Source organism: Mercurialis annua, linkage group LG2, assembly GCF_937616625.2.
Source record: "Mercurialis annua linkage group LG2, ddMerAnnu1.2, whole genome shotgun sequence".
Classification (NCBI taxonomy): Eukaryota; Viridiplantae; Streptophyta; class Magnoliopsida; order Malpighiales; family Euphorbiaceae; genus Mercurialis; species Mercurialis annua.
The window spans coordinates 12,256,300-12,269,825 of record NC_065571.1 but is presented as its reverse complement, the minus strand read 5'-3'; the positions used below and the strand labels follow the sequence as shown (position 1 = coordinate 12,269,825).

Genomic DNA, 13,526 nt, shown 5'->3' with positions numbered 1-13,526 from the left:
TTTTTCAAAACGAATAATCATTTCACAAACGGCGCCAAATGATAGTTCTGGTGCGGTTGGATCATGTCTTTTTGATGAACCTGCGATCAGAATGATGGTTAGAATGAGCTGGACCAGTTCAGTCTGACCATACTCGGATGTCTTAGTTAGCGATCTTATTGTAGAAGATGATGTTATCAAGTAAAGAGAATGAATTAGGGTTTATACCTTGGGTTGGAACTAAATATATTGGGTTTCGACTTAGTATTTGACTCAGAGTCATCTATATAACCTTTGTATTATATTAGGACTCATCTAGGGTTGTTTTATATCTGTCTGTATCCTTTTGGATATGGGTCTGGTTTTGAATCTAGTGACCGATTTTTCTAATGACTACTTCGTTTGAGTCATGCGTATTCATCAGTTTTGTTTTCTAACACTAACTATACTTTTATTTCTCTTTTTATCACACTAATGACTAAAAAACAGATAACTTAGTTATATATATCTTTTAAAATTTATAAATACTAATTAAAACAAGAAACATTCAATCGCTGACATAATAAATCGATTTGATATAGTACATATAAGTGAAAAAAAGGTAAAAAAGAGAAGGTGATTAATATTTTGCGCAAAGGGTCAATCCGGCTCTGAATTTGTGTCCAAAATTAAATAAATCACTTTTTGTTACTCATTTAAATCCTAAAATTTGTGTGTCGGAATCAAATAGGTCATATTTAACTTTTTTAGTCAATTAAATCCCAAATACTTTTAATTTATGTCAAATAATTCCTAATTTACATACTCAAACGCGTGATTTACAGAGACGCAAATTTTAAAATGTAACTTATCCTTCTTCTTATTTTTTTATTAGTAATATGTTTTTAATAGCTCTTAAGAGAAATATAAGCATAATTATATATTTGTTTTAGTACATTGGTAAATTTCTTTTCGTACCGGTATCGTTCGATATTTGGATCCACCATTGTGGTTAATTCGGTCCGAATCAGATAGAAACCGTTAGGATGATAAGAATAAGATCACTAAATACTCAATCGAATTCGAAACCCTAACTAAATACATTTTCATTCTCCATCCCGACTAGCAACATAAAATTAGGGCAAAAACGAGGCTAATTGCATAACAAAAGGCTTTAGAATGGTGGGATTTGCATAACAAAAGCATGACATCTGAAGCGTAAAGTTTGTTCACACCCTACACTTATATCTTTTTGTTTGCCTTGTGTGGGTGGTGGTTCCTACTCTCAAATCCTCCTTTCCTACGTGTCACCCCTTACAAGGTTTTCCACTTACACGTGTCAGCCAATCAACGGTCTAATTTCCCAGATTTTACATGTCATTATCAGCTATACATCAATCCTTAACTCTTTTATCTCTTCTTCACTAACCATTGCATGTCTCCATCCAAATTTTCATGAATTTAGGTTTAATAGGCTTCATCACTCATAAATTCCTTGGCTTTTTGATTTTATTATTTATTATTCAAACTTTTTAAAAACGTCAATTTATAAATACATTTTAATAATTACCAACTTGATATATTTATTTAAAAACTATTATTTATTTTTTAATTTCCATTTTTTCAATAGAAATATAAAAGTAATTGACTACGATTAAAATATACTTATTGAAATTAGATCAAAATAGACATTTTCAAAAAATAACAATTTAAAAGAAAAGTTGAAAGATTAAATATTTTTGGTAATTAAGCTTAAATAGAATGGTGAATTAAGTAAGAAAAAATTATAAGATTCTCAAAAAAAGGTTACTAATTTTATATTTTATAATATTTTCTCTTAATATAAAGATATTTTGGGTATCTAATATCTAAATATCTGAAAATAAAAGTCAAAAAATGATAATTGAAATTCCTTGAAAACTGATTTAAGTTATTGAAATAAAAAGTATTATAAAGTTATAGGGATGGTTTAAAAAAGATTACCCTAATTTTAAAGGTAATATATCATTAAGTAAATCATAAGTTAGCAAATTACTCATATACCCTTATCTCTATAGGCATGCTGGATTTTAATTGGTGATCAAACTGTAGTAGAATATTATTCCTTAGAATTTTGTCCCACCCCATATGCCCATTTAAGAGAAATGGTTATTGCCAACTCTATGCAACATTTGAACTACCTCTTCAACCAAAAAAAAAAAAAAACTTTGTAACATGCTCTTCTCTGATAAATCTCCAAAACCCAATTCCAAATTTTTCTGATTCTACACAAAATTAACATGGAGAGTACTGATTCATCATCGGGTTCGCAACAGCCGAATCTTCCTCCCGGGTTCCGGTTTCATCCTACAGACGAAGAATTAGTAGTTCATTACCTCAAGAAAAAGGCAGCCTCTGCTCCTTTACCAGTATCAATTATAGCAGAAGTTGATCTATACAAGTTTGATCCATGGGAATTACCAGGTTCGTGTACGTATGTACGTATGTATGTGTGTCTGCGTGTGCGCGAATTAGAGATTATCATATTCGGAATCAAGATAAAATATTATTGTTTTTTTTTTCAGATTTAAATTTATTTTATTGATTAAAAATTAATTCTTTGTTGGTTATTTTTGGGTTTTTTTTTCAGCGAAGGCGACTTTCGGCGAGCAAGAATGGTATTTTTTCAGCCCGAGGGATCGGAAATACCCGAACGGAGTGAGGCCGAACAGAGCGGCAACTTCAGGGTATTGGAAGGCAACCGGGACTGATAAGCCTGTGTTAACCTCGGGTGGTACTCAAAAAGTTGGTGTGAAAAAAGCACTTGTTTTTTATGGAGGTAAACCGCCTAAAGGAATCAAAACAAATTGGATCATGCATGAGTATCGTTTAGCAGATAATAAAGTTAGTAACAAGCCTCCTGGATGTGACTTGGGTAACAAGAAAAACTCCTTAAGGGTAATTATTTACTAATTACTTCTTCTTTTTCTGACAAAGCTTCAATTTATCCCTTATTTTGGATCAAAATCTTAATAAAAATTGATTTTAGTATTTTCTAACAATTAAACCCAAGTTTGTTTAATTTGGGTCATTTCAATCCTGAGTTGTTGGTTTGAGATGCGCACGGTTGAATCAGTGTGAAGTTCATGGGTTGAAATGACTCAAATTGGATAAGTTGTGGATTTGATTATATAAAAGAAAAAGTTGAAATGATTTTTTGAGATTTTGATCTAAGTTAAAGGGTGAAATTATACTTTATTGATTCTTTTTTATTTGCCAATTACTTCTTTCATTCTTCTTTGTTCTTATATATTCTTTTTGTGACAAATGATCAATTCAACACCTCGGTTTTGATCAAAATCTCAACAAAATTTGTTTTTAGTTTTTGTTCGACAATTAAGCCCTCTATTTGTCCAATTTGGATCATTTCAGTCCTAAGTAGCTGGTTTGAGAGATATGCGCCATTTAATCAATGCTACTGTTCAAGAGACCCAAATTGAACAAGTTATAGCTTTAAATTTCTTTAAAAAGTTGAAAATGATTTTTTTGATATTTTGATATAAGTTAAAGGATGAAATGATACTTTATTGATTCTTTTTCATTTGCTAATTAGTACTTCTTTCTTTCCTCTTTGTTCTTATATATTTTTCTTCGGCCAAATGATCAATTTACTCCTTCAACATGGGTTAAAATTTCAATAAAATTCATTTTAGTATTATTTGACAATTAAGTCCACTATTTGTTCAATTTTGATAATTTCACTCCTAAGTTGTTGGTTTGAGAGATACGCACAATCGAATCTATTCTACAGCTCAAGGGACCCAAATTGAACAAGTTGTGGATTCAACTGTTTAAAAAGTTAAAAATATTTTTTCAGAAATTTCGACGGAAATTAAAGGATGAAATGATACTTTTTTCAATTCTTCTTCTTGATCACTCATTACTTTTATGAAATTTGTTCAAATTTTTGCAGCTTGATGACTGGGTGCTATGTAGAATATACAAGAAAAACAACACCCATCGGCCAATCGATCACGAAAAAGACGACGGAATCGACGATCTACTCGGGTCGATACCGCCCTCTTTAACAATCGGCAGCCAACAGAATGCAAGACTACAGTTTCTAAAAACTGCAAATTACGGATCATTAATGGTTGAAAACGACACCAATCTGTTCGAAGGATTACTAAACAGTTCGGACGGTATGAGCAATAATAGCTCCATCTCCATGTTACCCCTAAAAAGAACACTCCCGTCTCTGTACTGGAACGACGACGTGGACACCGGCGCCGGTCCGTCATCCAGCAATAAGAGATACGATAACGGTGCCGGAAGAAGCGATCACGATCACGGAAATAACGGTTCAATGGTCTCTCTGCTCAGCCAACTTCCACAAACTTCTCATTCATTGCACCAACAACAACAGCAGCAGCAGCAACAAATGTTAGGGTCAATCGGAGATGGAATTTTCAGGCCACCGTACCAACTTTCCGGCTTGAATTGGTATTCTTGATTCATTTTCCGGAGGAGGAGATGATAAAATATATACATGCATATACAACAACTATATATTGGTGGATATTTATATTAATCAGTCACTCGAATCTTTTGGACCGGTGTAAACAATTACGACCAGACTTAGAATGGATCGTCATCAGCTAATATTTATATAAATATATAAATACTTGTTCATATACATAGAGATTATAGGCATTAAAGAGTTATCTTCAGTGGCTTCGTCTCCGATGGTTGATTAATTACATGTAGCTGCAAATTTCAGGTGAGGCCATTAAAACTCTCTTAGATATAGAGTTGATATATTTATAGTTTTATAACATTATTATAGAAATATTGTTATAATTAGAGATGCATATACAAGAATTTAGATCACCTTCTGATCATGTAGAAAAATAAAAGTTTATTATAAATGATATGTATTTGATTTTTGAAGTTATTTTGACATTGTATATTCTGTGTATATTAATTTCTTAATTCAAGATACTAATATTGATTAATTATTGTACATGGATCAATTTAATTAAATTAATCTATAAACTTTTCTAGCTAGTTGTATTGTAGTTTCTTGATTTGCATTTTCTGGCAATTTTAAGTTTGTTTCTTTTTCTCCATGCTGACTGCATAAACCCTAGAAAGATGAATATTGTTCTATAAGTTTATTATATTAAAATGATCTAACCATTCAAAAATACCATATTTTCAACATTTTTTTTATATCTCAAACTCTTAAATCTGTCAATTAAACCATACAGTATTTTCTAATTTTTAGTTCTAAGTTACTCATTTTTTCAAATTAGAATTTTTTTACTCTAAAAAAGTTTGAATGTGTCCTTTAAATTCGACACACTTATCTAAATAGACCTTTTGTATTTAAAAAGGATTAATGTCATAAAAATTCATCAACTTTACACGTTTTCTCATTTTAATCATGTAGTTTAAATTTTCTCATTTGCATACGGGAACTATCACTTTTTCTCAAATTCATGCATGATGCTGAGGTGTCATGGTTTTATTGGTGCAATTCAATAAGGTGAAGGTCATTATACACCAATAAATGAGTGTCATCTAATCACCATGCATCAATTTGAGAAAAAGTGGGAGTTCGTGCATGAAAATGTTTAAACTGCGTGATTAAAATGAGAAAACGTGTAAAGTTCATGATTTTTTTGACATTAACCCTTTAAAAAATTACTACAAACTAAGACTGTGTGTTATATATAAAGGACATATTTAAAACTTTTTTTCGGTTAAAACACTCCAATTTAAAAAAAATAGCGCATTTGAAATTAAAAATTAAAAATTTAAAAAATATTGACGATCTTAAATTTATTAGATATAGATAGAAATGAAAAAAAGATGCGATATATTCAGATGCTTAAATATATCGATATTTTATGAATGATTAATCCTATCATAAATAAGCATAATAGATATCAATGCAAAAAATACCATTATTATAAGCAAACTGATCGAATGATATTTATCGATATAGAACCATTAGCTAGTATATAATAAATAATAATGAAAAAACAAATTCCGTCATACTATATATTATTTGAGATGGGACCTTATTACCAATTATTTAATAACATTTTTATGTTGGAATCATCCTGCTCAATTATCAAAAGGAATAAAAAACTTTTGTAGCATATAGTTAGTACACGTGTGTTTATTATTAATGCACGTGTGTATATTAAGTAAAGAGATGTTGTAAAATTTAATAATATATTAATGTACTAAATTTATTTTTTACATATTTAATAAACTAAAGTAGCAATTCTTTCTCAATCACTGTAATACATGTTTTATCTACTTAGTTTATGATTTAATCAACAACTATTTGTCTATGATCCACAGTAGCTGAATTTATACGTATGAGAACTAAAGTCTAAAAATGATATATAATACAAATGAAATTAAATTGTTGTATGAACTAGAAATTATGTATAATCTAGCTATAGGACAAAATTGACAATATATTTTGGAATTAAATAGAGAAAATAAAATTATGAAGATGATATCATAAGGCGGAATATAGGGAATAAGTTTTTTGATCAGAAAATGAAGTTTACTAACCTCAATTCTGTTTTCCCATTACTATTAAATAGACCTAACAATTCCAAAATCCAACTTAAATAAATTTGATGATGCGGGTTATACATTTTTCTTTTTATATTTGATATGTAAAGTAAATTTAAATATTAGAATTTATGATAGATATCTGTTATTATCGAAATATTTATGAAAATTTTTCTCTAAATATGGGGTTACCATCAAAAATAACTAAATATATTAAATTGTATTATTTTATCAATTAAATGTTTCGTTTTTTTATGAATAATAATCATATTAAACGGCCACAATTATAAAATTATTGGAACAAACTACACAATTATCTATACATAATATATTTATCAATTTTACCATAATTATAAATAATAAATTCTTCTTATTTGATATACTAAATAAACAGTAAAATTCCGAAATTTGTTAATTATTAAAGGTATATTTACATAACTACCTGAAAAGGTATAAAAATATTGAAATTAAAAGTAATTTCTTGAAATACTTAACATACTTAAAATACATTTACAGAAATACTATGAAAAATTACCAAAATAAATACTAGACACTACAAGAAATTCTGTTTTTGGCTACAAATACTTTTACAGCTAATTTTTTTTTTGCTGCTAAAAAATATTTTGCAGCATTATTTTTGAAAATTGCTGCCATTAGTTAAGTTATGGCAGTATTTTACGGCAAATTTTATTACCAATTATTTAAGCAGCGTTTTATTAGCAGCAACATGCCACAATTATTTTTGGTTGCTATATGTTAATAGTAACAATTTTAGGACTATTAACAGAAAAAAAAATTGCTGCTAATTCAAGTATTTTTTGTAGTGAGAGAACACTAAAAATCACTTAAGATACACCTAAGTTACACTTTAAAAAAATATTAATATATAACAGTCCATAAAAAAATATTAATATGTAACAGTCCATTAGTCAATAATGAATGTATCACATGTTTATTATTGTTGTTGACAGTAGCGATCGGCTGGTCACTGGACAATGGTGGTGTATTTTTATTGTTTTGGTTTGTATGTGATTAAATTTAATATTTTTGTAAATAAAAATTAAAAATAATTTAAAAATATCTAAGTGATCAAGTAGGAAATGAACTTTTCAAAAAAAATTACGGTATTTTGTAAATATAATTTTAAAAAAGATAAATAATTTACTTCTCTTATATTTAAATAATTTATAATAATTCATAATATAATATGTTATTAAATAATAAATGGTACTGCCTGAATTGAGGATTTTTAAAATCTATAAATTTTACTAAATGGATCACCTTAATTCCGTAGAAATTAGAATCAATAGATTGATGATGTCTTACCGTTTGAATATAATACAAAATACATGAATTTATAGGAAGAGATTTAGAATACTTAAATTGTAATATTATCTATCATCCATTATAAATTATGGATTTTAACTTTTTTATTTAGAAGGTCGAGAATTAAATGATGGATTTGAAAAACAAGAGAATATTACAATCCATGAATTTTGTGATATTTTTTTGCACTAAATGATGATTTTTAGTAAAAACATAAATTATGCAAAATTCATGAATTTTGCTTCTCCAAAATCCCTCATTACAAATGGCGCCATTATGTTTAATTTTTTTTATTAAACTATAGTTAAATAAATAAAAAAAAAACAATAACAATTGCAGTTTCTTTCATCTTTTGAATACTTAATTCAATTTAATACGTTATACTTTAAATTGTATAAGCGCTAGGCATCAATCAGCTAGATGGTAAGTTCGATTTTTTTCAAAAACTCTCTCTTTTTTCAACTATTAAAAAACAAATACGTGTTTAGTAGAAAACATCAAACAAAACATTGCTGGATTATTATTAATGTTTGTTTTCAATTTTAAGAGAAAGATGTATCAAAATAAATAAATTAAAATTTTTGAAAACAATAAAGAATTCGTGATGAGACATTTGGTTTTAATTGGAAAAATACATATATATCTTTATTGAAAGATACTCGTGAATAGTATCTATAAGGGGAATTGCATCATTTTTTTGTTGTATTTGAACACTAGAATTTTCATATCTATTTTTTAAGTGCACAATGTGCTTCTAGAGAAAGCATATACACCCCTAAAAAGGATTTATTTAGAAGTTGATTTTCTTACAATTCATATACAAATTAACATTTTAATTCTTTATAATATGACATTCAATTTATCATCTTTTTATTTTTATAGTTAAAAAGAATTAAAATGAACACTACCACCGAATATTCAATTATAACTTTTTATAAACATAGACGGTACCTAGTTACTTTTTTTTTTCTTGATAACTAGTTTCTCACCTCGTTGATAACAGCTTTAGTAAAACTGGTTTCTTTGTCCTGGTTACCGGTTGTACAAAAATCCTCACTTGTGGTGAAGAAAAACTGTGGTTATAAAAAATATAAAATATAAGCCTTAGTACTTGCAAGTTAAATAAAAATATCATTCATGTTCCTGGCTAAAATAAAGAACACTTCTTTTAGATAGAAAACAAGTAAACATCGTTTAACTAGAGAGGATAAATAATTTCATTAACAACATCTAATAAGATTTTTGAATCAAATTCAATTATATTCAAATTCATAAATTGTATATTTATATGCTCTCCATGTCCTTGTAATATGAAAAAAAATAGATCATATTTATGTTATTCTCTCCAACCTCTTTAAATACATTAAATATTATCAAAACATAACCTTGATTTAATCTATAAATTACATATCTTAGATATTAACTCCAAAAATATACCGAAGAGATATTTGAGGGGTGCATGGGTGTCATTTTCTTACACATATTTTGATTGAAAAGACATAGTAAGTATATTCTAAAATGACTATGACCTAGCAAGGGTCACATACACAAATTGACAACAAGAGGCTACCTCACTAATGGATTTTCTCTCTTTGCTGACTATATAGGACCATAATATTAATATACATGGACAAATACAGAGTATATAAGTAAATAGTTATTAATTATTTTTTAAAATTAATTTTTAATATAATATTATACTATAATATTTTCAAATAAAATTTATTTTAATTTAAATAATTTATTTAATTTACCTTTAAAAATTATGATAAACTACATATCACTCCATATTTTTATTTTATTCTATGAAAAAAATAAAATCATTATATATATAGCTATTATCAAAAGGAATCATTATCTTAAAACCACACAAATTAAATTCACCTTTAATTTTCATTCCTTTTTAAGGAAAACGTACAAAACAACTTTGCCAAAAAATTTATTATCATTAGTGCTTAATTTTGGAATGCAAAATCGAAATTTGATAAAATGTGATATTATCCCCATCCCACTCATTTTATGGAGGCTGCTTTCATTAAGCCAATAAATAATATTAAGTGTCAACTATATATAATCCCTTTATCTTTTTTAATTTTTCTTTTCCCAAAAGGAGGTCATGTATACATACATGTGTTCTGTAGTAAATTACATAGAACAAAATATCAGTTCACTTCCTCAACTTATCATAAAATATCAAAAGAGTCATCTTTACCGAAAATGGATAAAAAAATCACACATTTTTTCGGATCATTTTATCCACTCCCATATTGCTTAGTAGTGCGCAAAAATAAAATAAATCTTTCACTCTAACAATTACAAATTATAGACAAATATAATTTTATACCATATATTTTAATTCAAAATAATATATTTTGGTTGACTTCTTTAGTATTAATATTAATCCAAAATAATTATATTGATATGCTATTTTGCCAAATTAAAACCAAACCAAATAGACAAATAGATAGCAAACCAACAAATATAGTTTGATTTGGTTTGATCATTAATTTTTTTTAAATCAATTTAAACTATCATTCGAATAATTAATAATTAATAACAAGTATAAATATGAAGAATAATAGTCAAAGTTAATTATTTTCAAATAACACTAAAATTAGTAACGTTTTTGTATTTATGTCCTGACCTAAAAAAGTTCAATTGTATCCTATTTTGGATTTTCATGTTTCACCTCTACCACGACCAAGAGTACAATTGATTTAAATAATTTAAAGATGTAAATGTTAATAGCAACTAAATAGAAATGGTATACGATATTTTTTCTTATTTAAAAAATACTAATAAATTCTTCAACTTTAAAATTGTTCAAATAAGTTCCAATGGTTAATTGTTTTTAGAAATTTTACTAAAAATTAAATTATTTAAATTAATATTTCCAATCTACCACCGTACTCGTTCGATTTACGAATCCGCTACTGAATTTTTTTATAATATTTTTCCGTTCTCGAGCTTCTCTTTCAATGGAAACTCTCTTTCGATGAAAAGAGGAGCTACTTGAGCTGCTCCTTCCTTTCATGGAAGAAGGAGGAGTTGCTCAAGCTCCTTCTTCCATGGAAGGAAGGAGTAGATCTGCTGCTTCTTCCTTCTATGAAAGAAGGACCAGCTCGTGCTCTTTCTTTAAGGAGAGAATTGAAAAAAAAAATATGAATAAAAAAATTTATGTAATTTTTTTCGGTTTTTGATTTAAAAAAATTTATTGATAACTAATTAATAAAAATTATACAATTATTATTAGTTGAATTTTTTTAAATGAAGAAGATATTTTTATACAATCAATAATATTAATGTCTAATTAGAATATATGCTAAAAATAAAAGACTATTTTAATCTTTTTTTTTAAATGAAAAGAGGTCAATTTAGTGTTTCGAGTAGAGAAAATAGGGTATAATTGAATTTTTTTTTAAATCAAGACATAAATGAAAAAAGAAATTAAAAGGTGGGATTTTTATGTAATTAAACCTAGAAAAAAAGTAAGAATTTTAGATAAAAGAAGTAAAAAGAAAAATTGTAAAGAAAGAAGTATGAATTAAAAGAAGATCATAAAACTTATTACTCTATTTACAGTCTAATATAAAGTAGAGTTATTAAGAAAGTAGATGATGCATTTTGAAATTTCCAACACAATAATAGTAAGGCATAATTATTTTTTAAATTTAATTTTTTGCGTTTTTTATCCATTACAATCAACTTTTTTAATTTTTACAAATATGTCCAATTTGAAAAGCTATTTTTAATTGTATCTAAAATTTTAATTTTTTTTGATAAATTTGAATTTATATATCTTTTATCGATTACGATCAAATTTTAAAAGTTTTCTAACTTCTAAAAAAAATTACTATAAAATTTTGACGCAATTGAAAAAGACGCAAAAATTTGGATTTTAAAAATAAGATTCAAAATTTAGGCATAATTGAAAAAACCTTTTTAATGTAATATAATTATAAAAATTAATTAATTTGATTGTAATTATGTAAAAGTTTAGAATAAAAGATAGTTTGACCTAATAATAACAAGTGAGTTATATATATATATATATATGTGTGTGTGTTTGTAATTTTTGAAACGGTGAACGAAATCAAAATTTTCATTTTTGATTTTTCAAACCATAATCAAACCAATAACTATTCAAACCACAATTTTTAGTTTGATTCAGTTGAATTGATTTGGTTTGACCGATTTGTTTTTTTTTTTCAGTCCAAGCGAAAACCTTTTTTTTTGGTAATTCCATGAGGTTTCATGAACGGGTCTTAACTATGAGACGATACCTTTAAACTTTTCACATTTAGACTAATTCACACTCAATCCGGATAGGTTCCTTACGGAAAGGAAAACTCTGATCCAAAGTTTCAAACGGTAGCATATATGAATAGGGTTCGAATACGCAAGCTAACTTAAATTAGAAAATTATCTTACTAACTCACTTGTGCCTCGAGGTTTAAGCGAGAGCCTTCTTTATCTCTTTACAAAAATTCTAAAAATCTTTCTCTAAAGAGAAATAAATCTCATTTTTCTAAAACATAATGTTATTAAATATTTTAACTATTACCAAATACCTGTCACGTCCTTCATTAATTGACTCATCACTGTCATCCTACCATTCATCCTTGGCCTTCATCTAAGTATATCTTTATTGTGGTGGCTTTTGGAGATGACAACTCAAAAAGCATTGAACCAGAAAACAATAAAATTTCAAATTTTTCATGAAGTGTGACCAAAGGTGATGGAGTAGGAAGAAATGGACTGAAACCGGCCCGGTCAAACTTGACCTAGAACTAGGCCAAAACTGGCTCATCTATCCAGTGCGTAATTGTCAGGACCCAAAATATCGAGCTGCGACCAGCGTTAAAAAATATAAGTGATAGCTCTGAAACCCGTAGTAAGCCTAAAACCACTATAAAATTTTCGCAACACAAATCAAATAGCAATCATGCCAGCGTTTTCAGAAAAGCTTTTAAACAATATGATGTCAAACATCTATTCTCATTCTGGAAACTATACATAGAAACTAGGGTCTTACAATACAATGCCACATCAAGCGTTGCCCTAATTCGCACATCAAAGCAAACGGTTTAAAACGCATTTAAACTATTCTAGTTTACAACATATCGGAGTATAATGATACATAAAAGCGTTTGACAAAATCACATAAACATCTAGGACTAGACTACTGCAGCGCTATCGATAGAAACCTCCCTTGTATATACTTCTAAACAGACTTCTGAAGCAAGGGTAGAAGTCTGTCACGTCGAAAGATTATTCACCTGAGAGGAAAAACTGTCAGGGGTCAGTATACGGGAATATACTGAGTGAGTTAACACATTACTAGGTATTATATAAATTAACATTACATTTATAATAAAACATATATTATAGTTCGAGTACTTGATCTGATCGAAACCCTGATCTCGTAAACAATCTTAACTTGACAATTCCTAGTATTTGTAATGAATACAAACTTTTAATCTGGATGCAGGTTACGGGATAGTTCAACCATGTCAACCACCATCTGGTCGGGCATCAGAATAGTTCAACCACTATGCCTCATACCATCTTATGTCCAACAATATAGCGGAGTCCCGGGATAATTCAACCATGGCGACTCACTGGATACAGGCCGCGAGATAGTTCAACCAAACTGACCTCGCATC

At 27.8% G+C, this 13,526-nt stretch overlaps 1 protein-coding gene across 1 annotated transcript; it reads left to right on the top strand.

Moving 5' to 3' along the window:
* The first annotated feature begins 2,062 nt into the window (after positions 1-2,062).
* LOC126666821 (NAC transcription factor 56) lies at positions 2,063-4,952 on the top strand. The gene is made up of 3 exons (XM_050359694.2): positions 2,063-2,421; positions 2,588-2,895; positions 3,911-4,952. The coding sequence occupies exons 1-3, from the start codon at positions 2,238-2,240 to the stop codon at positions 4,448-4,450; spliced, it is 1,032 nt and encodes a 343-aa protein (XP_050215651.1). The 5' UTR covers positions 2,063-2,237; the 3' UTR covers positions 4,451-4,952.
* Positions 4,953-13,526: the final 8,574 nt, after the last annotated feature.